The sequence below is a fragment of the Erpetoichthys calabaricus genome, chromosome 14 (assembly GCF_900747795.2).
Source record: "Erpetoichthys calabaricus chromosome 14, fErpCal1.3, whole genome shotgun sequence".
Taxonomy (NCBI): domain Eukaryota; kingdom Metazoa; phylum Chordata; class Cladistia; order Polypteriformes; family Polypteridae; genus Erpetoichthys; species Erpetoichthys calabaricus.
In genome coordinates this window covers 15,653,354-15,679,326 of record NC_041407.2, presented here as the reverse complement: position 1 = coordinate 15,679,326, position 25,973 = coordinate 15,653,354, and the positions used below count along the sequence as shown (strand labels likewise).

General features: G+C 37.4%; 1 protein-coding gene across 3 annotated transcripts in view; it reads left to right on the top strand.

Moving 5' to 3' along the window:
- The window catches only part of cep131 (centrosomal protein 131), a 76,741-nt gene that overhangs the window by 13,498 nt on the left and 37,270 nt on the right, over positions 1-25,973 (top strand). For 2 of the 3 annotated variants that reach the window (XM_051936270.1, XM_051936271.1), the window contains exons 6-18: positions 800-927; positions 1,084-1,191; positions 7,300-7,455; positions 9,179-9,296; positions 10,578-10,694; positions 10,777-10,936; positions 13,719-13,759; positions 16,037-16,216; positions 17,246-17,437; positions 18,424-18,561; positions 19,374-19,499; positions 20,014-20,130; positions 24,785-24,814. In XM_051936270.1, the coding sequence (XP_051792230.1) occupies positions 800-927; positions 1,084-1,191; positions 7,300-7,455; positions 9,179-9,296; positions 10,578-10,694; positions 10,777-10,936; positions 13,719-13,759; positions 16,037-16,216; positions 17,246-17,437; positions 18,424-18,561; positions 19,374-19,499; positions 20,014-20,130; positions 24,785-24,814 (1,611 nt within the window). The remainder of the gene's footprint in view (positions 1-799; positions 928-1,083; positions 1,192-7,299; positions 7,456-9,178; positions 9,297-10,577; positions 10,695-10,776; positions 10,937-13,718; positions 13,760-16,036; positions 16,217-17,245; positions 17,438-18,423; positions 18,562-19,373; positions 19,500-20,013; positions 20,131-24,784; positions 24,815-25,973) is intronic. The other variant, XM_028819050.2, reaches the window with a different exon arrangement.

The window sequence follows — 25,973 nt, the reverse complement described above, 5'->3', positions numbered from 1 at the left end:
CGCTTTAAATGACATGCTAGAGTCAAAGATAACTCCTAGATTGCGGGCTGATTCAGTAAAATTAATTGGGATTCCAACTGAGTTAAATGATGACAAAATATTGTTATGATCAGCTTCATTCCCTCCAACAATTAACATCTCTGTTTTATCTGTATTTAAAGACAAGTAGTTCTCATTCATCCACTCTTTTAATTCGCTAACACAACTAATTAAAGACAACATCGGAGAAACTTCATCTGATTTAAATGAAAGGTATAACTGGGTGTCATCTGCATACGAGTGAAAATTAACATTATGTTTCCTAATGATAGATCCCAGTGGAAGCATGTAAAGTGAAAACAGTAAAGGTCCCAGTACTGAGCCCTCCGGGACACCATATTGAACTTCTGTGTATAATGATGGAGTACTGTCAGCACATTTCTGTACATATTGGAATCGATTTGATAAGTAAGAACTAAACCAAGTGAGCACGGTGCCTGTAAGCCCAACATCATTTTCTAGCCTGTGTAGTAAAATAGAGTGGTCGATGGTGTCAAATGCTGCACTTAAGTCCAACAACATAATTACAGTGGTAGTAGTACTCTTGTCAGAATAAAAGGAAAAATAGTGTTTTTATGTAACTTTACAGAGTGATATTTAAATTTTTCTACATTTGGAGGCTAATAAATCCAACATTAGAAAACGTGTTTTTTTCTTTTAAAATTGTCTTATTTTAAGTAGACCTAAGATTTTTTTTCCTACTCACCCAATTTTTAAACATTACAGTTAAGCATTGTTTATGTATTTTGTATTTTACCAGGATGACCATCCCCGAGCCTTTCCAATCCAAGGAAGCGCTCGTAGTACAAGTAGTTGTGAATCTCCCACTGGCATGAAGAAAAAAGAAGCTGTAGTGACTCTAGCTGCCAATTTCACAGCTAACAATAGGTCAGTAATTCCTATTTCAAATTGGCTGTCGGTGTTTATGTGCAAGCAAGTCTGCAGTGGTTTGTAGTGTTCTATGGCCCAAATGTAACCGTGTTTACAAAAACCATTGTGACTATTGTAAAGTAGACTTGTCTGCTTATGTGTATTTAATTTCAGGAGCAACAAAGGAACTGTTGGCAACTCGGTCACTACCATCCTTCACAACAATTACCCTGATAAGCAGCTGACCCCAAAAAGCTCTAACCAGAAGCCCACATCTCTCAAGTAGGTATAAGTACTGTATATAATGAGACTCTACAGGAGTAAAATCATTTTCTCCTAGGTACACAATTTGAGAATATAGTTGAGGCAGTTGAGGAACCAAGTTTTTTACACAAGACCGTATTTGATATTTTTTTCAATTATGTAATCATTGTATGGTTGTCAAAGGAAAGCCCTTAAAAATGTTAAATACAATAGAGGGAAATTCAAGCCTAATCAAGGTAGCTGCTTGCTGCATTTTCGAAAAATTGGAGCTCAGTACCCTAACAGAAGTTTTACTGGAGAAATTAATGTTAGGCTTGTGAAAAGAATACTTAAGGATAACTCACAAGCATGTCACTTGAAGAAAACCCTAAAATAACAAGTACTCTGGGGGGAAAAAAAAAATAATGTTAAATTTATGGTAAAGTACTGGCAGCTGGGTAACCAGAATTTTACTGTAAAAAAAAAAAAGTGGCAGTGTTTTTAGGTCTATAAAAATGTCAATTTTCCAATAAAAAACTGGCAGCTGGGTTGCAAAAATTTTTCCGTAATAAATAGGGTGACAATATTTTTAGGTCTACGGTATAACTTTGTTGTAAATAACTGCTTTTTCTTTACAACACATTCCAACAGAAGGGAATGTTTAACCATATGCAGAAATTCATACAGTGTAATAAATATTAGAGATGCACGATATATCGGGAACTGTATTGTTATCGGCCAATGTTCAGTAAAAATTACGACATCGAAATCGGTCAGATGTGTACATTTTAACCGATACAGCCAACCAATATAATTCAGGCTTGTCAACAAGAATTCCCTTTATATGACCCAAATCATTATGCATCAAGCTTTCAACATCACAAGTTTTTATTAATGGCTGTGGTTGGTACAGGTTGTTGTCCTGTTTTTCTTTACCACAAATCTGGTCAACCTAATAATAATTTATTTTTTTATTATAATATAGGTAAATGTTTGTAAACTTTTTTTTTTCTGGCTGAATAACTATCTCAGCGAGCCCCCTATCTCCACAAATAACTGTGCCCTCCAGTATTGGAAAAGCAATGCAGCCCTTTTCTAAACCTTGGCCAAGGCAGTGATCAAGTACCTATTGGCACCTTGTACCAGTGTAGACAGTTAACAGCTTTTTTCAACTGTGTCAAATATAGTAAATGAAAAGAGAAACAAGCTTGCTGCTGAAAAGGCAGAAATGCTTCTTTTTGTTAAGAAAAACGTACCATTTGTAGTTTTAAAGAAGCCAACTTAAGCACATGGTTACTGGCCTCATTGTACCCTTTATTTTAGTTTTACTTAAAAGTAATATATGTCTGATTATATCACAAAGAATATGCGTTCATTTTTTTTGATAATATACTTAATGCCATGTTATGTAATGGCATGGTGTCTTGATGTGCTTAAGTTACTCAGAATGTATATGTTAAGCAGATTTTTGTACATGACCTGGAGTATTTTTTCTATAGAGATGAGCCATATGTTGCTCTTTCTCCCCCCGCATAAAGTACCGGCTGCTTATATAGCAAAGATGAGCATAAAATTCAGCAAGTTAATAAAAAGTTAATCTCTGTTTCACATGCTACTGTTGTTTCTTTGATAATGCAAGATATATTTTCATCATACCTAAAACATTCATACCTGAATTAAATAAAGAAATATACTGTATATATCAGCCATCAGTATTGGCAAAGATGGACAAAAACATATTGGTTATCGGTATTCCAGAATTTCCATATCGGTGCATCACTAATAAATATGCTAATACAGTAATCCCTCCTCCATCGCGGGGGTTGCGTTCCAGAGCCACCCGCGAAATAAGAAAATCCGCGAAGTAGAAACCATATGTTTATATGGTTATTTTTATATTGTCATGCTTGGGTCACAGATTTGCGCAGAAACACAGGAGGTTGTAAAGAGACAGGAACATTATTCAAACACTGCAAACAAACATTTGTCTCTTTTTCAAAAGTTTAAACTGTACTCCATGACAAGACAGAGATGACAGTTCTGTCTCACAATTAAAAGAATGCAAACATATCTTCCTCTTCAACGGAGTGCGCGTCAGAGAGAGAAAAGCAAACAAATCAAATAGGGCTGTTCTAAGTATGCGAAGCACCGCCGGTACAATGCTGTTGAAGGCGGCAGCTCACACCCCCTCCGTCAGGAGCAGGGAGAGAGAGAGAGCCAGAGAAAAACAAAGTCAAAAATCAGTACGTGCCCTTTGAGCTTTTAAGTATGCGAAGCACATTGCAGCTTGTCCTTCAGGAAGCAGCTGCACACAGAAGGTAGCAACGTCTCTATCGTCTAGGTGTGCGAACAGCCCCCCTGCTCACACCCCCCTACTGTCAGCGCAAGAGAGAGAGAGAGAGAAAGTAAGTTGGGTAGCTTCTCAGCCATCTGCCAATAGCGTCCCTTGTATGAAATCAACTGGGCAAACCAACTGAGGAAGCATGTACCAGAAATTAAAAGACCCATTGTCCGCAGAAACCCGCGAAGCAGCGAAAAATCCGCGATATATATTTAAATATGCTTACATATAAAATCCGTGATGGAGTGAAGCCGCGAAAGGCGAAGCGCGATATAGCGAGGGATCACTGTAAATAATCCATTAGAAAGTATTGTCAGGGTCAAACCCCAGTACACAGTTTACATTAGTAAAGTAACAACCAATAGCAAACATCTACCATTTAATTATACACATTGAAAACAATTCAATGTTTAAGGAAATTAAGGCACATTGTCTGGTGGGGAAGTAAAGTTTGCTTTTGTGGTGTATGGTGTCCTACAGGTGTGCCAGCTTATCGAATACAACCCACTTTAAATCAGCTTTCATAACCTCAAAAAACCTTCAGCACGCAGGGAAAAATAAGATTGTCAACTTAGTTTAAGTTTTTTTCCCAACTAAAGGTATGTGGTTCACCAGGAACAATATGGTAAAGGGGGGCGTGTCTGTATGCAAATATCGTAACTTTGGTGTTACTGAAACAGTGCTTTACCGTTTTACATTTTACAGTTGTTTACCTTCGTTATTTAACAGTTTTACACTGTAAAATTAACAGATTTTTTCAGTGTAATTTTAATGCATCAGTAAACGGTATGTAGCATATTTTAAAGGTAGAAAAATATCGATTTTACAGAACTTGGCTGTAAAAAAATAATGAAATGTATTTTTTAAGATATACAGATAATTTTTAGTAGAACATAAGGCAATTTTCCTTTTTTTTTCAGAAAAGATTTTTTACTTTCACCATTTACAGTATTTTTACTGTTAAATTTGCTGACATTTTTTACAGTGGTCTCATTTCAGCAAGGAATCTGGTCCATTGTTATTTATAATATAGAGTTATTATGTTCTCTATAAACACAATAAACAAAATCACTAAGTGGGAGGTTGTCATTAATGTCCCAAAGTTTCAGGTACCTCGGTTTGAATCCTGGCCCAGTTATTATTATTTGAGCAAAGTCTGTGGGTTCTTCCTCGGTTGGGTGAAATTTTCTTTGGTTTGGCCCATATTCCAAAGATCTGCATTTGAATTTCACTGGTGAGTCCACATTCACTAGAATGAGTAAGTTTGGATGTAGGAATACCTGCACTAGACACACATCCCATTCATGGAGTGTGTTTACATGCACACACCTAATCTGGATAAGGTGAATAACCCAATTTAAGGCAGAAACCAGGTTTCTTGAAAATGTTTATTTACATGCACAAGTAATCTAATTCTTTTTTGGCAAAGCACTCTAACATCATTAAACTGTGTAAAAAAAATAAATAAATAAGAGTCAAAGATCATCGGCCACTGAGAATCTAAAAACAATTTTGAAGCCTGTGATCAATTTCTTGTGTATTTTATATATATTTAATCCTTCATGTTTTTAGTTTTAGTTTAGTTCCTCCTGTGCCATTCATCACATTGGGCAGCAAGTTGTCACCCCCATCTTCATTCAGTCACGATATCTGGAACATTTTCCCACTCAATATTGATGGCTTTGAGATCTTCTTGGCAGGTTACTCACCAGGTCTTAAATGGGTATTCCTGCTTTCTTGTCTCATTTCTGGGATTCCAGTTCATCGCGGTCTTGGGGGTTTGGTGGTCCAGTAGCCAGAAAGCATGGCCCACAAGACGCATTCTTTGGCCAAAGACAGTGTCTTCCAGTTTTGGCAGGCCACTCATCTACAGCACTTCCTCGTTGGTAATGTGATTCTGGTACGTAATACCAAGTATTTGTCCTGGGCATCTTTGGTGAAATATGTTGAGGCGTCAGGTGATGCTTTTCATCATTCTTCATATCCTTTTAGCTCATGTGGCAGTTGGCACCATGGTGCTATTATAGAGTCGAACCTTCACCGTGAAGTCGATCAATGATGTTCACCAGCTTTGGTACATGCAATGGAATACTGCCGTTGCCTGGACAATACACCGTTGCATGTCCTTGTCCGCACTACCATTTCCATTGATGGTACTCCCCATTCGGTGACTTCTTCCATAGACTGTCCTCCCATGGTGATAAATAGTCTTGCGGCTCGGTATATGCTAATTGCTTTTGTTTTGCTGCTGTTGATCTGGAGACCTATTTTCCCGCCTCTCTTCAAGCTGCATTGTTGTATTCTTGAGTCAGCTGTTTTTTGGCTAGCTGTACTATGTCATCTGCAAAGTCCAGATCGTGGAGTTGGTTGTCTTCTGTCCACTGAATGCCCATTTGCTTAGCACCCATCACCCTCCAAATGGCGAAATCCATGGTGACAATCAACAGAAGTGGTGATAAGATGCACCCTTGCCGAATAAGGGTCCTGATGGCAAAGTTGTCTGTGAAGCCCTCCTCGGTCTTGACGCAACACATAAAATTCTGGTATACATCTTTAAAGATGCCAATGTAAAGTGGTGGATTTCTGCAGAGCTGTAGGTTCACCATAGTGATTCTCGGTATACACTGTTGAAAGCCTTGATAAAGTCAAAAAAGTTGAGCAGCGATGCTATGCTATTGAACTCCACAAAAGAGCAGTGCACAAGTATGTGTGCTTATTGCCTTACGCCAAGTGATGCTGGGATAATAATAACTTGGGTATTTTAAATTAAACAAAGTAAGTGGACTATGTAAGGCACATTAGTTATTACACATTACCATACTGCTCTTGAGATTGAGCTACATAGTTTAGCACTGTAAACATAAATTTATCAATTTATGAAATATTTAGACAGATTATTTAAACCAGGAGAAGGTATAACGCAATTGTCCAAGTATTTTCCTCACGAAATTAAACTTGTGGATGCTTCCACCTATGGCTGCTGAAAGCGTGTGTGACGCTAATTCGGTAAACAGAGTGCAATGAACATGCACAGACTAAAAAATCCTTAACAGTAACTAGGTTAATGGTTACATGGCCAAATAACTGCATTACTCACAGAGAAATCTATGTGCGTTAACCAGTTTTCTCAGAGACCAACATCCTGGTTTATCATCAAGAATATATGGCATTTTAGAAACCAGGTTTCTATGAATAACCGAGTTATTAAAGCACATGTAAACACTCCATCCTTTTTTGTCTGAAGATGCCAGAATTGGGTTTAGCATCCTGCAACACTAAACATTATTAGCAGAGATTTGTGCAATCCACTCATACCTTTATCAGGAATAGATGACTGTAATACTAGGGTGTTAGCCATTATGGATGTAGTGAAAAGTCAAGCAAAATGACACCTTTTATTGGCTAACTAAATCTTGCCTGAAGAAGAGGCCTGAGTTGCCTCGAAAGCTTGCATATTATAATCTTTTTAGTTAGCCAATAAAAGGTGTCATTTTGCTTGACTTCTCACTACAGGAATATATGAATACATTTTTCATGCAATTTCCTCTATCAACTGGGTCACTCTGCTGTTTTGCATATGGTTAAACAATAACAAATATAGATCATGTGTGAAGTTGTGAAACCCTTATAAGAAATGTTGAAAATATGCACCGTTCCACTTGCTAGTTCACAGTGTTCTTTTGGTCAAACATGAAGTATTCTTCCAGGAAACCTGTTTTGCTGGACAGTAAGCATATATGCTGTATGCCTCTAATGTAACATATTCACTTGTTACACCTTCTGTATTTGTATCCATTTACTCATAGCAACATTGTCAAGGCTACTGTTAATGAAGATGGTACTCTAGAAAATGGCTCCCTAACCAAGTCTCAGAAGAACTTCTCATCATCCAATAACAATGCAACCTGTAGCAGTCCCAATCAGCAAAGAAGACTGGAAGTGACAGAAGAAGAGGCTGAAAGGTGATGCTTAATTTTCCTGGAAAGACACTTCACTTGTCATTGTTCTCGTGGTGACAAACTATTTTGTTAAAGAGTCAGGTTCATAGCAGATTGTTTGAGCTAGTTAAGTTAGGCTTTAAGGTGATTTAAAAATGTAGTAATAGTAATGAAGTTCTAAGAAGAACTTAAGACCTTTGGGTAAGGCATTTATCAACTTTACACACATATTAAGACAACACATTATACAGTGGAACCTCGGTTTGCGAGCATAATTCGTTCCGGAAACGTGCACGTAGTCCAAAGCACTCGTATATCAAAGTGAATTTCCCCATAAGAAATAATGGAAGCTCAGATGATTTGTTCCACAACCCAAAACTATTCATATAAAAATGATTAAAACAAAATATAAAGTAAAAATACATAAAACAAATTAAACTGCACTTTACCTTTGAAAAGAATCATGGCTGGTGTGAGTGAGTTTCTAAACTCTTGTGGGATTGCACCCAACGGGACGACACGCGGAAGAGCGTCCCAAAGCAATCGCAGTCTCCCAGCGCTGTAGCGGACATGCTATAAGCGTCTGCCGTCGATGGGTGATACAAGGAACATTATAAATGTGCAGGGCCCTGCCTGACTGCTGTGTCTGTGTATAAATAACCGCTCTGTTGCTGTTTCAAGCTGAATAAAGCTGGTGTTGCTAAAGTACTGAGACACAGCTTCGTGTTTTAGGGTGCAAGACGGGGACTTGCACGTCACAGCACACACGCGTGCGCGAGCACACACATACACACACACACACACGCGAGCGAGCACACACACATACACACACATGCGCACACACAGTCACAATGCTAATGCTGTAGTAAACAGTATACGCTCGTACGGATGTTGACTATATGAGTGAGGCAAGCCAACTCAGACGGAGAATAGGAGACGATTGCCCACAATCCCGCAGCGAGAGAGAGAGGAGAACCATCAGCTCAGTTGTGATCACATGACGCTCAGCAGACAAAGCTTATACATACTACTCGTACTGCAAGACCTCGCTCGTTTATCAAGTCAAAATTTATTAAAAATTTTTTCTTGTCTTGCAAAACACTCGTAAACCAAGTTACTCGCAAACCAAGGTTCCACTGTACGTGTTAAAATACTGAAAAAACGTTTTGGTGGTCTTGTATTAGAGGGACATCAGTTAATATTTTTATTGTGAGTCTTTCATAGACAGTGAAACAGTTCTCATTCCATTTCAATTACGTTTCTCTGAATGCCACTCAGCAGTTGCTTTGTGCTGTTTGCTTCACTATCAAGTAAAGAAAAGTATATTTTCAGTGTCTCAAACTGAATCAAGAGGCTTGAAGAAATGAAGCTAAGATAAATAGACCTAACCCATAAACTAAAAAAACAATTTTTAAAAAGTTACCTTCTCCCAGTACTGATATCTTAAAGGTTGAAGAATTTAAATGCAAATAGTGAGTAGGCAAGCATGTACTTGGATTAGTTTTTCTATTTTCTTAAAATCAGTGTTTTCCCCATTTATAAGCTGATTGGCCAATCAACAAATATTGAATAAGTTGTATTGCTTAAGTGATTAGGGCACTCCTTTACAGTGTAACACCTTTGATGCTCATGCTTTTACTAATTCATTTCTCATCTACTCATTTCAAAGACTTTTTACATTTCTGTATTTTTTTTTGTATAGTCCATCTTTCTTTTTTCTTGATTTTTCTTTTTGCTTTGTTAACAGATTTATTCAGCAGGTGAACCATGCAGCATTGATCATCCAGCGTTGGTACAGGAGGCATGCTAAGAGACGACGAGTAGGAGAGGCTGCTCTTAAACGCTTGCTCGCCTCCAAGAAACAGGTAATTGTTAAATTTGCTTAACCCTGGTCAGAGCTTTTCCTCAGCATTTATTTTTAGTAGAAAGGAAATTGCAGTGCAAACAAGAGACATTTAAAGATGATGCTATTGAATGAAAGAGTAATATACTAATTACTGATAACGTGGCTGAATAATCTGATTATCACAAATCCTTGCTGTGTGGTGTCAGACATTAATCAGCTCTTATTTCAAAGTTAAAAGTGAAACTTTATCGAAGCTTTTTCACCTCACAACGTGCCTCAATGAAATTCAAATCTGGATGGAGCAGAACTCTTTAAAATTAAATTGCAACAAAACTGAACTCCTGCAAATTGGCACTAAAGCGCAACTTAAGAAAGTGAGCTCCTTTTCAGTCATTCTTGACGATCTCATCAGACCTTCTTCGAGTGCAAGCAATCTTGGTGTCATTTTTGATTCCTCCTTTTCGTATTCTGCCCACATAAACCACATTAAGAAACTTTGTTACTTCTACCTTCGTAAACATGTCCTGTGTTCGCTTATTCCTCTCCTGTTCTAATGCTGAGAAACTTGTCCATGCTTTCATTACTTCCTGCATCAGTTATTGTAACTCTCTACTGGCAGGTTCACTTTTAATCTTTTATCACAGCTCCAGTTGATTCAAAACTCTGCTGCAAGAATCCTTAGACAGACCAGCAACAGCGAGCACATAACACCCACTCTACTTCACCTTAATTGGCTCCATGTGTCTTACAGGATTGAATATTAAATTTTATTAATAACCTACAAAGCTTTCAATGGCCTCACACCAGACTACATCAGTGACCTTTTCATTAACTCTGCTGCTTGTTCACCCACTAAGGTCCTCTTATTCTGGCCATCTTGTTGTCCCTCACACTAACGTACACTCTCTGGGTGACAGGGCTTTTAATTGCATAGTCCCCACACTTTGTAATCAAATTCCTAAATTCATTAGTTCAGTTGATTCAATTTATTCTTTTAAAAACAACTTAAATCTCATCTGTTCAGGAAGGCGTTTAACTTAACCCTCTTTCAGTTTTTAATTTGTGTGTTTTATATCACAAATGATGTTATTTGTTAAGGCTTTTCTTCTAGTATTGAATTTAGTATTTTACTCTGGTTTGTGGTCTTTTATTCTGTTTAATGTTTTGTATATCCTGTATTCATCTGTTTTTAGTGTTCTATGTGGATATTATTTGTATCCAATGTTATATATACCCCAGTGTTCTTTCTGAGACTCTGTGAGCATGGGGAAGATGCTATATAAATAAAATATATTATTAGGAGAGGGTACAAAAGGCTGAAGAGACTAAAGTGCAGGACGTTCAAAAAAAGACTCCTGATGATCGGAAAAAGATCCGTGAGGAGAAGGCACGTTTGGCCAGAAAAGCTGCGATTCAGGTAAGGATTCCAGGCAGTTTATAATTAACAATCTGCCCACAGTCTGCACTCTGCATGGTGACTATGATTTGTGTTCTTGCAGGAGTTACAGAATAAAAGAGCACAGAGAATGAGTGAGGTTCAGCGAGTGGCAGAAGAAGAGTTAGCTGCACTGAGACAAGAAGGAAAAGTTGGGAAAAAGAAGCCTTTCAAGTCATTTCCCAGCAGCCGATCCAGTGATGACGTCAAAGCCACCAACAAAGGTCAGTCATCAGGCTGTAATGACAAGAACTGTTGATATTTCTTATTTGACAGATGCTTTGATTCAAGGTGAATTATGTATTCAGTATGTTTACATTATGCCTGAGTCATCTCAAGGTACAGTTTTAGCAAATAGTAGAGAAAAGTGTAAACATAGTAAATGGGAATTAAAGCTAAAGGTGGAATAAAAAGTATCTGTTTAGGAAGAATCACATTTTGTTTACTGTTTATAAGGTTGGCATAGTTGTAGGCTTTGGGAAGGCAAGCAGGTATGTTGAAAGCACAAGTAGCCTCAAGATGTTTTATAAAGAGGTGTATTTTCAAGAAGCAGTTGAACATCAATAGATGGTCTTGGGCAGCTTATTTCGTATCTTGGGAAGAAATGAAAAACATCTGTCACAAGCCACTGGTCTGTTAATGGTTAATAACCAGGTGATGGCCATGGTACCCAGGGAAATGTCGCATAATGACTGATGTGAAAACACAGAGGTTTTATTAAGTTTATAGTTCAAATCCAAAAGTATGGAGTTTCAGAAAAAAAAAACAAATCCAAAGAATTCTGAATAAATTAATAAATAAAAACAGGGACAAAACTATATTCAAAATATGGCAAAGACACTACAAGTTTAAAAAAAAAAGGTTCTAGCTGCTCACACACAAGACAGAAGATTAAACAAAATGAATCTATGATCCTTTAGCAATCAAAAAGCTGCACACCTTACCTAATGTAAATATAACTACTTCAAAAAGAGAAAGGAGGAGAAATCCTGCTTATTAAAGGTCAGTTCTTTTACAAGGCTGCCAAACAGCTATTAACTGTGAAAACAAACCAAAACTCTAACCAACTCTGTCCACTTATGATAGCAACCCTGTTTATGCCCCAAACTGGAAGTTTTAACTTCTATGAGATTCACTCATATAATCCCAATTGATGGGGCCAGCACATTCCCAAATGGGGACTTCACTTTAAACTGTGGCCACACATGTTCAAATAAACACCTTTAATATAATTCACTATTCTTTTGCTAAGGACATGGGAAAAAAAGAGAAATGCACACTAAAATGGAATGCTTGATATAAAACAGTTAACTGATTTCACTTTCCACTTCAACTCTCCTCTGCCGCTCAAACATGCAACCCTAGTTCAAAGCCACCATTGTTTCCCTGTTTAAATGAGAAAAGCAAGGTACGCATGCGAAAGTGGGGCAACATTCTTACCAGGTCAAACTACGTCATAAAATAATGGACGACACTAAGTAAATCTTTTCTTTGTTTTAAAAGTTAGTGTCTCACAAAAGCTGCCTTAAAAAAATTCTTTATTAATCTGACATTCATAGTCGGTGCCTGTTGCCTCTGCAGCACCATATTAACACGTGTGGGAAATAGCCTGGACACAGACAGACGGACATCTTTTAAAAGTCCAACACACGTTCATTTGCAGTTAATTAAGTGCACAAACCCAGTGCCGCAGCACCAATCACCCCAACAGTCCAGGCCAAAGCCACAGTATGCCTTCAGACCACCTCCTTCTCTCTTCTCTCAGACCTTGTCCTCTTCCACCCGACTCCAGCCTCGAATGAAGGGAGGCGGCCCCCTTTATCCATACCCGGATGTGCTCCAGGTGTGCACCGGCAATCTTCCACCAACACGCCCCGATGTGGCGGAAGTGCCGGCTGTCTCCCCGGAAGCACTCCGGGTGTACTCTCTCTTCTTCCCCCCAGCACTTCCTGGTGTGGTGGAAGTGCTGGGGTCCAGGGTCCATCAGGCACGGGGATGCCCCCTGGCGGTGACCACGGGCCCCTACAGGGTTGAGCTTCACAGCCCTGTACCCGTGGTCCCCAACACAACCAGGATTGACATCCTCTCATGGTCTGGAGGAGGCGTGAGCCCTCCTCCGGTCCTCTTGGGCGTCCCGGCTGGGTACCACCGCCAGCTGCGTGCCACACACGCTACTTCTTAATAGCATCAGGCGCATGTAATTCTTCCGTCTCTGTAAGTGACCAGGGGACAGTTTGCACACCATCACGATATCATTCATTTGCAGCATGAATACCAGTTAATAAACAGGCCAAAGTGTATTGAAAACTTCTTGGAAGGACTCGGCGGTATTGTGGAGCAGAGATTTGAACGGTTTCTTAGGGGTAATTGTATTCGAAATGGGAGAACATAGCAGAAGAGTAGTACAGTTCAAGGAAGAAATTTTAAATAATAGGTAGGTAGAATGTTTGGATCAGTTGAAGCCAGATAACATTTTCTCAGAACCATGCCAGTAGAATGTTACTCTGGTCATGCCTAGCGAAAGGAAGATTCTGATTGAGAAATTCACTGCATATGTTATGAGGAATGGTTGGATCTTTGTACAGAAGGAAGCAACAGGAATGCATTAGTGAAGCAATGTATTGATTGAAGGAAAGGAAAACATCCCAGATCATACAAAAAGGTTATTGACAATATTGTGCTGAGAGGATCAATGACAGTAAATAGGGAACAGACTGTAATTGGGGAAATGGGAAAGCAGAAGGCAAGTACAAGGTATCTGCAAGTTGTGGGACGTTAGATTGCAACATGCTCTAAACTTTATCTAGAAAGAAAAATAATGTTTTTTATTTGCATATCTCTTGCTTAAGCTCATTAAAACTTAATAAAGTGAATGTCCTTTAATACACATCTTACAAGCAACAACATTTTAAATATGCTGATCTATGTTTCATTTATTACACAAAGCCTAATGTAATATTTAATGTTTGTGTCTTTTGTTTGTATATTCCTGTGTAAATATAATAGATCATCCTGTCTCTTCTGAAGCTGAAATCCACAGTCCACAGGTAAAAGTGTTTTTGCAAATTAATTCAATTTTTCTGTGTATGTGTGTGTGTGTGTATATATGTATTGTGATCGGGCGGTGGAAGGACAGACTGGAAACAGTTGAAATGTTGGGATGCCAACCGGATTGTCCCTTGTAATTGTTGTGAGACGAAACAAGCAAAATGAAGAAAATTAATGAAAAACAGCGCTAATGCGCTATCCCGATCAGGGGTTACTTCCTTCTAAAGGATTTTTCGAGAGTCATGTCCTCCGCCGTGTGGCTCGTTACAGTCTCCTGGCAAAAGACGCCTTTTTCTTCATTGGCGCTTCTTTTATAATGCAACATACGGAAGGGGTGGGGTTAAGTGCCCTAACCGGGCAGCTTCTCTGAGCTGTAAGGAAAGAAGAACAACAGGACAAAGTCAGCAGTAGACTTCCACTTGTCTCGACGGGTTATTGTGTACCTTTCCCCAGCCCTTAGAGGAGTCCTCTGATGCCCATGCCTGACAAATATATATATATATATATATATATATATATATATATATATATATATATATATATATTGTAACAGTAGGGGGCGCTAGAGCTCCCTTGAACCCTCGGGTACCACGCCAAACATCAGGTAGATGTATAATTATTATTCTTTCTATTATTAATACGTGCACTAAGCACCCTCCACTCCACACTACTCATATAAATACCAATTCTCCTACTACACAACAATAATACACTCTCCTCCTCTCCCAGACGCTTAGCCACCCTTCCTCCCAGCTCAGCTCAGTGTCTGGGCTTTCCCACAGTCCTTTTATACCCCCTGACCCGGAAGTGGTTCCTGTCCAACAATCCACAAGTCCTCATTACTTCTGGGTCAGAGTAAAAGTCCTTTTCTTCAACCCGAAAGCACGTCGTTCCTTCTGGTCATGTGATCATGACGCACTTCCGGGTTATAGGGCACGTAGCAGTCTGAAAGCCTCCCTACAGTGGCTCTCGGTGGTCCCCATGGTATCCAGCAGGGCTGTGTATACAAACTACAAGGTCCATAAGGCCCTGCTGGAATTCGGAGAACCTCCATGCTGTTGGGAGGGCTCCACCTGGTGGCCTGGAGGTGTGGGCTGGAATATTTAGCCGGCCATCCATCACTATATATAATATACAGTGGAACCTCGGTTTGCAAGCGTAATTAGTTCCGGAAACGTGCGCGTAGTCCAAAACACTCTTATATCAAAGTGAATTTCCCCATAAGAAATAATGGAAAATCAGATGATTTGTTCCACAACCCAGAACTATTCATATAAAAATGATTAATACAAAATATAAAGTAAAAATACATAAAACAAATTAACTTGCACTTTACCTTTGAAAAGAATCATGGCTGGTGTGAGTGAGTTTCTAAACTCTTGTGGGATTGCACCCAACGGGATGACACGTGGAAGAGCATCCCAAAGCAATCGCAGTCTCCAAGCGCTGTAGCAGTTTGCCGTAAAAGCGAATCCGAAAACATCGCGGACATGCTATAAGCGCCTGCCGTCGATGGGTGATACAAGGAACAAGGAACATTATAAATGTGCAGGGCCCTGCCTGACTGCTGTGTCTGTGTATAAATAATTGCGCTGTTGCTGTTTCAAGTTGAATAAAGCTGGTGTTGCTAAAGTACTGAGACTCAGCTTCGTGTTTTAGGGTGCAAGACGGGGACTCGCACGTCACAGCTCATACACACACACACACACACACACATGAGCGTGGGCGCATGCACACACACACACACACACACACACATACACACACACACGTGAGCAAGCACACACACATACACACACACACACGCACGCGCACACAGTCACAGTGCTAATGCTGTGCTAGTGCTAATGCTGTAGTAAACTCGTATGGATGTTGACTATATGAGTGAGGCAAGCAGACTCAGATGGAGAGTAGGAAACAATTGCCCACAATCCCGCAGCGAGAGAAAGAGAAGAACCATCAGCTCAGTTGTGATCACATGACGCTCAGCAGACAAAGCGTATACATACTACTCGTACTGCAAGACCTCACTCGTTTATCAAGTCAAAATTTATTAAACATTTTTTCTCGTCTTGCAAAACACTCGCAAACTAAGTTACTCGCAAACCGAGGTTCCACTGTAATATATAATATATATAAGAGAGTGAAAGATAGTAGATATATAAAACATATTCCAAACATTTTACATTTGTATGGTGAGGTGAATATAGGATTTACAGGACATCGGTAGAGTCTCTGTCTTGATAACCTTTGTACCATTATAACTTCCAATGTAGGATGCTCTACAAAGAGGAGAAGATATAGATGAAAATCAAAATGGGGGTCTGTCAAGCAGAACACAATCAAAGGCAACACTCAATGAGCTTCTTGACACATTGAAGTTGTTGGAAGAGGAGCCAGAACAGCTACCAGAACCTACTAGATATAAGCAGGAGAAATATTTGTATTTTGATGAGGTATGATACAATACGTGTTTCCTGATATTCTTATTTACCTATACCTAAATGTTGTTCATTGTATAACTATAAGAAATTGAGCATTTTAAATGGATTACCTTTGAAGAAAATAGTTAGGGTTGCTACTTAATTACTTAAAGTAGCACTGCTATGAAATAGGAGGGTGAACCATCCTTTTCAAATAAAGAAAGCTTGCTACCATAGCCTCTTGCAGCGTGCAAAAGTTTAAACAAATTCAAAAAGTCGGTCATCTTTAAAAATCTTATAACAACAAGGATACTGTATAAATTCATTTTAATTCAGGTTATTTTTGTAAAGCACTCTTCCCTGAATGTAGCAACAGAGTTCTATGACAAGTCCTTAGGTAAAATGCAAGTGTAGATTTTACAAATTTCTAAATACAGAATTAGAACACATGAAGACAAAGGTTTGTTTTAACACAGAAAACAAAGTAGAACCTGACAAACACAAATGGGGACCAACAGAGTATCTGTCCAGGAATCAGTTGTTGAACTGTGAGCAGTTGACATATAAATGATAACCACAGTTACAAATTAAAGCAAAATGCTTAACTTGGATAATGAAAAAGACGAGTAATGAGAATATCAATCATCATTAAGCTGAACTAACGTGGAAAGTAAAGAGCACTCAAGGGAAATGTCACCAAGCATGTATTAGCAATAATGAGAAAAAGTCTTACAAAAGCTTTTGCATATCCTGAGGTTTTAAAGGGCATTTGACCTCAACAAAGGTAGGGCCACATTATCAAAGTTTGCTCCAGTGTTTAAGTCTTAAGTATCAGTTTAAAACATACCTGTATAGGTTGTGATTTCAATATTATGATTTCAATGTTTCATTTGTAATGTTATTCTAAACATAACTTATACAGCATTTGTGTAATTAAAGTCTTGATGCAAAAATGAAGTTAAGCCATGGCATTCAGCTTGAATTTATTTAGTAAGGGTCAACAGAAGCATTGCTGCTAGCATGCATGATTGTCATCACCAACTCCCCCTCTATATCTTCCAGGACAGAGACTCAAATCCTCTCACAGTTGATAACTTGGAACGTCTGGGTAAGATGAATCATTCCCCTGTGCTTGGAGAGGGGGGTTCATTGTTGTCAGAGGCCAAGCTGCAAAGTATTATGAGCTTTTTAGATGAAATGGAAAAGTCTGAACAAGAGAGGCCAAGATCCGTCACTTCAGGTTCTCATAGAGATGTAAGTGTGTGTTGAGATGTATCAAAAGCCCTTTGTTGTAACATGGGTAAAGATGGCAGCCTGACTGCATGAAAGGTTAAATTTGTTCTTGTTATTATTGTTCACTAAGTGAAACAGGCTGCTGTGGTTTATTTTTTTCTTACAAACTGTGAGGAGAGGTGATGTTATCTCATTTTAAAGGACAATGTCAATTAGTTACAAAGCCCTTAAAATACAATTATTTGTATGTTGTAAGAAAGATATGTTCAAAATTGTGTATTATTGTTTCTTAAGCAGATAACACATTACGTGAATTCTAGTCATTGGATATGTTAGACTAGCCAAATGCAGTTGTTGATCTCATTGCCATTATCAGTTTATACAATTGAAAATTGCTGAGCGTGTCACATTTAGTGACTGTGTGCTGACCTTCCATACAGTCATTCTTCCCCCTTTATGTGACAGCCAATAATGTGCTGTCGGACATAGCTAGTGCTGTTTGAAGGGTTAACAGGTATAGTAAGCTCAGTCACAATCTCTGCCATTATTTTTCTTTGTACCATTCTGTTGTGGTATATACGTAAAACATGAGACATCATACAGATGCCTCTTTTCTGTTTGTGTGGCCTAAAACACCTGCATTCCTTATTCTTCATCGCTGTATTATATGCATTGTACTTCCGGATGAGCATTCATTGGTTGTCACCTCTCATGTCACAGAGGTAGGCCGCACTAACTAAAGCCGTTTAATTTTTAATTCAGAAAGTCAGGGACTAGTTGGATTGAGTTGCTAGGTATGTCACATTACACGACTACAAATAATAAATTGTCAAATGTTAAATCGAATAGGAACTTTTTTAGTAACCTGCCATAAAATTAAAAATAACGTTGACCATGATTTAGATATACCAGAGTAAATTTTTACTAATACTGTTGAAAATATTTTCAGTGATTCACACTGTGTCTTGTCTCCATATTGCAGTAACATTCCCCGGTGTGTCTTGTAGGTTGTCCTGTCAGAAGAAGATCTAGCACAAGTGGATCAAGCTTCGGCTACTGCTGCTGAAGTGACTGGCACCATGATGAGGCTGAAACTTGAACTAGAGGAAAAAAAACGAACTGTGAACATGCTGCAGGTTGCACTGGTGAGGCGAGACCAAAGATTTTACCAAGAATGGAAATATGTAAAATACCCTCACCCTAAATGTGGCAGGCACTCTTCATGCTTGGTGGCTTATTTCTTGGCATAATTGTTTTTTTTTATCTTCATAGTTAGTAAGTATTCTTGACTTGCAGTTACATATATTTACATTACTACTTCAAATTAAAATCCATGACAGTTAAGCTGTTAGAGATTATAATTGTAAACAATTCTTTCCTTTGGAGAAGTCCATGTTCTTCATTACACTGAAATGATTGCATTTGATCTCAATCAGGACTATGTCTTTGGGGTATGGGAGAGCACCACAGCATCCATGGAAAACTTGCACAGACATAGAGAATGCCTATAAACTAAACACAGACAGTTGCTGCCTTGTGAATTTAACTCAAACCCATGGAGTTGTAAGACTCTAATCTTTGAGTCATCTTACAAGTTCAGTCACCAACCACTGGTTTAGTTGTATGGACAGAGATGTTCACTGACAACAGATTTCAGTGTAGCCAGTTTTGATTTATTCCTCTCTTTACTCTAATTAATAAGGTGTTGAGAGATTAAAAATAAATAATCATTAAAATGCAAGTTGAATTTTGAAATTCTATGTGAAATATAGATTTATTGTAATTTACATATTCACTTTGCTAAGGAATTCCATGGCAGGCTGATTTATGTGTATAAATGTACCGTTGCTGTAGTTTAATTGCAGTGTACTTTTAGTAAGGCAGGGAAATTTACTTTTCATTGCCATTATTAATTTTAGTAAAGCACATTTCAGTCCACTCTTCCTATTTTATATAGGCTCAGCAGCGAGAGCTTACTGTCCGCCACATCAAAGAGACCGAAAAAGAGCTGAATCACAATTTGCAGCTGCAGAAGGAGCAATATGAAGCTACCATTCAGAGACATCTTTCCTTCATAGATCAGGTACTGGAGACTTTGTTACAGATTAACTTTTATCTTTAATGTGCAGTCTAGCTTTAATTCTGGTAGTTCTGTTTTACCACATATATTTTGAGAGTGATCACACCTTAACTAATTGGGCTGTACTCAAATGAAGGTTTCCGCAGCAGCGATATTGCAGTGCTAACACCATGCTGCCTTTAATTACATAACCATTGCTTAGTTAAAATACCTTTAGAATATTGGGGGTGGGGTTAAAATGGTTTGAAAGTTGGCCATGTATTCAGTTTAAGACTACAGTTTCTATTTCATAATGTATCAGAATAGTAGGATTATGTAAGTCATTACTAATATTCCATGCTAAACTTTGTCCTTCAAAATGTCTTGCATTGTGTTTTTTCCACTCATTATTTGTATTTGTATTTTTCTTGCTTTCATCCACATGTCCCACCCCTGTAGATTTAACTTGGTTTTCTGCCTTAATTGCGTTAGGATATGCAGAAGTACATCCTAACTGTTTTATAATTCTTTTCATCAGCTTATCGATGACAAGAAGAGTCTGAGTGAACAGTATGAGAGTGTTGTAACTGAACTCAAACAGTCTGACCAGAAATACACTAAGAAGATCTCTCACATGCAGGAGCAGCATGAAGTGGTATGCATTTTGTAATCATGAGGAGTATGGTTTCAGAACAAAACACAGCTTGCCCTTTTTAGACTTTATGCATATTCTATGGACTCAGTTTTAGAGCTGGATATATGGCATGTCTTTTTTGAATTGTTTTTACTTTTTGATATATCCAATTCATAACCCCCACCTCCTTACCTGAGGAGAATGTTAAAGATATATATGTAACTAATACAATAAAATATTCAGTAAACTGATGTGGTTTAAGACATGAGATCTAAGTTTGCTGTAGGAGATCATTAATTCAGAAATTGGAGCTGTATCTAAAAAAGCCTTCTTCTCCCATTTGAATAAACTCCCCCAACATTGTTGTAGATTACAACAACTATGACATTTATTTCTAAAGCACATTTTTGTACAAATTATGTAGCTTAAAGTGATTTACAAGATGAAAAAAGAAAAATACAATAATAAAATTAGGCAATACTAGGATAAAGACTACAAAGTAAGGTCCGATGGCCAGGAGGACAGAAAAAACAAAAAAAACTTCAAAGGGCTGGAGAAAAATAGGATTCTTTTAGTCCTTTCAGATCTCTGCAGTAGTGATGTCTTTAGTCAAGTGTGTTTCTTATTCCATATCAATGATTACATAATTGCTTAAATTCTTTGGTAGGCTGCTTTAAAGATTTTTAGTAAAATGGCTCAAAACCAACCATGGTTTTGGTGAACATTTAGTCTCATTCCAGTAATAAACTCATTTTAATCTTTAAGTTGTAGGTATTTCCATTATGGGGACTAGAAGTTTCATAAACTTGTCTTTCACATTAAGTTTGATCTAATGTAGTGAGAACAGAAACACTTTTTACATTCGATACCACTGTGTCGATTTGAAGGAAATGTAATGCACTGTACACTATATTCAATTAAAGAATCATAAATTGGTTATTAGTATGTCTATAGCCCCCAGTAGCATATTCTTTTATTTGCCCATGCTTAAAAAAATTACCCATTTCCACCTGAACATTGGGTTTCTGTTTATTTGGTAATTAACTTGGTCACCAGTAGCAAGCATCAGTAGGTGTTCATTAAATAAGGCCAGCATCTCCAACAGTGAAAATAAAACTTCATTTAAGTACTGTAATAATAAAAGGAGAAAATTTAATTTCAGTAAGAATGTTCTCATTGGACTTTTACTGTAGGATCATTTATATCGTACACATAATAAATTTGTACATTTTATTGTGATTCAATAAACACTTCACAAAATGATAAAAGGGTATCTGTTTTGGACATGAACTTAATGATCAGAAATGAGCTGGCAAGGTTAGTGAGCCAGAACGCCGTAATCAATAAATTGTAGTATTTTAAACAAAGTGTTATAATACTGAAATTGTATTAAATTAGATAAGTGCACTGTGTGCTATTATGCAGTAAATATTTTTTATTCAGTAAGCTGACAATTTAATGAAAACAATGTTTAAACAAATAAGGTCAAGGAGTAATGTATCACATCTAAAATTAATAAAGATTGTTATGTTAAAATTGTTTTCTGCAAATTGAGACAATTTGGTAGCAGCAGTGTTTTGTGCTATTATGCAGTAAATGTTTTTTATTCAGTAAGCTGACAATTTAATGAAAACAATGTTTAAACAAATAAGGTCAAGGAGTAATGTATCACATCTAAAATTAATAAAGATTGTTATGTTAAAATTGTTTCCTGCAAATTGAGACAATTTGGTAGCAGCAGTGTTTTTGTAGTTTTAACATATTTCAGTTTTCACTGTCAGTACTAGAAAAGAATACTGGCTAACAACTGAATATGACAAATCCCCAGAATACACCTGCTGATGGTCTAATCCGATGGCTGTAGGGAGGTGTACTTACACATATACAGTAATCGATGTTCATTTCTAACTTAAAATTACGACCACGTGATTTTATACTGGTTAGTGTGTATGACTATCTTTTTTTTTTTTAGTTCCAGTTTTCAAACATTTTTTAATTCTTATTTTAGTTTTAGTTAACAGTTAATTTTTCGTTAACGTTTCAATTTTGCATTGGTCAACAAGAAAAATGTGTGTTGCAATAACAAAGCTGTTATATGTCACGTAAAAATATTTTTTAATATAAATGTATCCAATCATTCACAACAATTTTGTAGTGTATGTCTTTTATTTCACATTCTTAATACTGTATACACAGCTTTCTACACCTCACATGCTTGTTTAAAGCACTCTGTGAACAGCAAAGTTTATAACTGTGCTTCTACCACAGAGCCATAAAAATTTCTCTTCCATTTGAACTAATGATTGTAAAATTAAATTTTATGTTTATTTCTCTTAGGGTTACATGAGATGCCAGATTTAATCAGAAGAGTTCATAAATAGCATTGAGGCATGGGCTGATGAAAGTTTTTGGATCTCTTGGATGGTAGTGGTTAGGTCATTGAAAAACAGCTTGCTCGTAGTAGTTTCATCCTTCACTGACCACACTGGAATGTTACTGGTATGCTTGTAAATCTTAGTGAAATGACAACATCATCATGCATCGTGTTCACCAGCAGTACAAATTTAATTTTACATAGACTGCACTCCATCAACTGGAGACATATAAATGCAGACTCGGGCTCAGAAATAATTGTTCAAATATTGTGTTACTCTCTACTATTATGCATCAAATCCATTCTAATGAAAGCATATTTTCTTATTTTAGAAAGGTGAATTGACATGTAAAGAAGGAAATGCTGCAGTATGTTCTTTTGAAATTTAATTTTATTTAGAAGTGTATTGTTAAAGATTTGTGGTCAACTCTAATCACAAATATATTTATTACACCCTTGACATACGTTTGCTGATTTCCAAAAGTACTCTCTGTACAAACATTACTTGTCCAACATTTTAAGTCTTTTTTAACATATTTTAGGAAAATTAAATGTAAAATTATAGTAAAAACTATCAGTTATGTAAAGGAAAGTACATCATTCATCCATGTCTTAACTAAATTATTGATATCCTTGATTTTATGGAAATAAAATTGTCAGGTCATCTAATGCAATGAATTTCTGTTAAAATGAGGACTCCTTAACATAAGAGCGACAAAATCTGAAGGACAGAAGACCACTAGTTAATGAAACTGCATTCTAAAGTGTGCTTTAGAGTGAAACAATTTGATCAAGTTGACTTCTGTAGTAACCTGATAGAATGTGTACTTAACTCATTCCATAACTCTCCAATTCCAGGTTGGTGATCTGCAGAAAGGGTTTAGCTTGATGCCCTGTTCAGTCGCTAGCTTGCCTTACTGATCCAGCAGAGGTTGCTGGTAATTGGGCCTAATTGCTTGAGCTAAAGGTTTCTGCTGTTAGTCCACATATTTACAATTATTTCTCATAGTGCAGCCCGTTTTAGCACATGCACTATTAGCACTGCGCCTTCACGGGCATTGTGTAATTGTGTTTGGGGCAGGGATGTTCATGACATCCTGGCCTGGTCTCTCAATGTATGGAGTTCGAACCTTATCTCCTTGTTCATTTCTTATTGTTTTTCACTTTACTCCCTTATACCAAAGATACACGTTAGGCTGATTGAACAGATTCTTGATGGGTGTCCCGTGCAGAGGAGATTGTTCTATGGCTTCTCACAATCTAAGAAATGGATTTAGTAGGTTTAGTTAATGGATGGTTGGCAGAATTGCATAAATGAATTGGAGGATGGTACTAACTGCTTTTAGACCCTCTTTCTCTTCAACTGCCTACCTGCTTGTCTAAGGCTATGTCCACAGTATTTTAAAAATCAGACATTGGTTTCGATTTTAGCTTTTTGTTCCTTGTACTGTATATCTTACTTCCATTGCTACAGCTTTTAGTTTTTTATAATTTTAATTTTGTGCTTTAAAATGAAGAGTTTAGCTCACAACACCTTATTTTCAAGCAGTTTTTTTTATTTCTGTCAAAATATTTTGACTGATCTGGAAAATTCAGTCAGACTGGTCACATTAAGCAATACTCATACTTGCTGTAGACTGAGTGTAGTTGTGGGTGTTGCATTTGCAAGGGTTTTTGGGGGAAAATAATTCTAAAAGAACTCAGATCTGTAGGGGATCAAGCTTGTCTATCTGATGGCCTCATGACTGTTTTGGATTTCAAAATGACAGGCCACAGCCCCGTTAAGTCGATTGCAGCTGCTCAGTCTTGAATGTACTGTTGTGTAGGCCCATGGAGGATTACATACTGGGCAAGACAGGCGTTACTTGTGGGTTAGTCAGGAAGCATAACTGTACCAATTAATATACATTTGATAGATACCTTGATGTCTGTTACACTGTGAGGCATTAAATAGAGCTCTTTCAGAAGAAGAGGCTGCTCTGTTTTTATATGAGCATGACTTGATTCAAAGCAGCAGTTACACCAGTAGCAGTAAGCATTAAGAGCAGACTCTTCATCATCACATTTTTACGCATTACCAAAACGTTTCCTTAATATTATTGAAGGCTTATTTTGTTGTGTTTTTAGAACAGTTCAGCAACTTACCTTAATGTTATACCGGCAAGAAACTATTTGAATAAGCCTCATCTACTAGTCTTTATGTGTGCTGATTCTGTGATATTCTACTTTTTCTAAATATCTGCTTCTCTTTCTCTCTCTTTCCCTCTGTCCCTGTTTTGCTTCTCTCTGCTTTTGAGTTAGGTCTGGCACATTCTGGGTCCCTTGTGTGAGGTAATCTTTTGGAACTTTCCTCCGCTCTCTTCAGTTTACAGTAATATTGTCCTTTTAACCTTGGCAATATCCGCATGTACTGTAGCTGTTACGCTAACATTTCTTCTAGTCATCATTGATACTTTTAACTCCTCCTTTTATAGGCTTAAAATCTTCTATTAACTCTTTAATGGCACATCTGAAATAGTCACTTTATTCAAAGAGTTCTCAATTTTTTTAGAGTCGTTTTCACTTGTTTTTAGTACATACTGATCATAATCCACATTTTCTGTATTTTTGTTTTTTATTCATTGTATCTTTGTGCTATCTTTTTAAAACTGTGTAAGTCTTGTTATGTAACTAACATTTTTGTGTTTAACTTTCTATAAATGCAAAATTGGTAACTTTAATATTTAGAACTTGTCTTGCCTGAATTAACAGTTTTTTTATCATGTTTAAACAATAGCATTTTTCGAATTTAAAAGTTATGTGTAGTTTATCACCTTGGTATTAAATTTGACATTAATTAATAATCCATTTATCTGCCACAATAACTAGACCAAAAAAATAGAGAAACAATAAAGAATAAAATAAAGGCAGAAGAAGTCTATGTTCTAAGAAATTATAAGAAATGTTATCTTTAAACTTGACATCTCGGGTATCGATTGGAAGGAACATCAGAGGTTATTCCAGCCTGAAAAAAAATGGTCAAATTTGCGCAAAAGCTATTAAAGTCTTTAATTTTAAGAAAAGGAAAATGCATAAGTATCGAATAAAAATGTGCACAAAAAATCTGTTGTTTTTTTACACTATAAATTGTGGCATTTGTGCTTTTGGAGAAAGAGGAAAGGCGCACGTACCGCACAATGAACCACCTGGATTAGGACCCAAATGCAGTGGGTGACACCTCAGCACCACACTGGAACAGTGTGAGTTGTTTTTTTATGGTGGCTAGAGTGCCAATCCTGCCACCAACCCCCAAGTTTTCCCTGTAAGTTGGAGGACCTGTTTGCAGGGCCAGATGCAGTTTAACGTCACACCCAGTACGAAACAGTTGTGGGTTAAGGGCCTTGCTGACGACTCCAACAGAGTAGAGGCACTTCAGGTGTTTACAGGATTCAAACTGGCAACATTCCAATTGCCAGCACAAATCCGTAGCCTCCGTGCTTTTAGAATATCA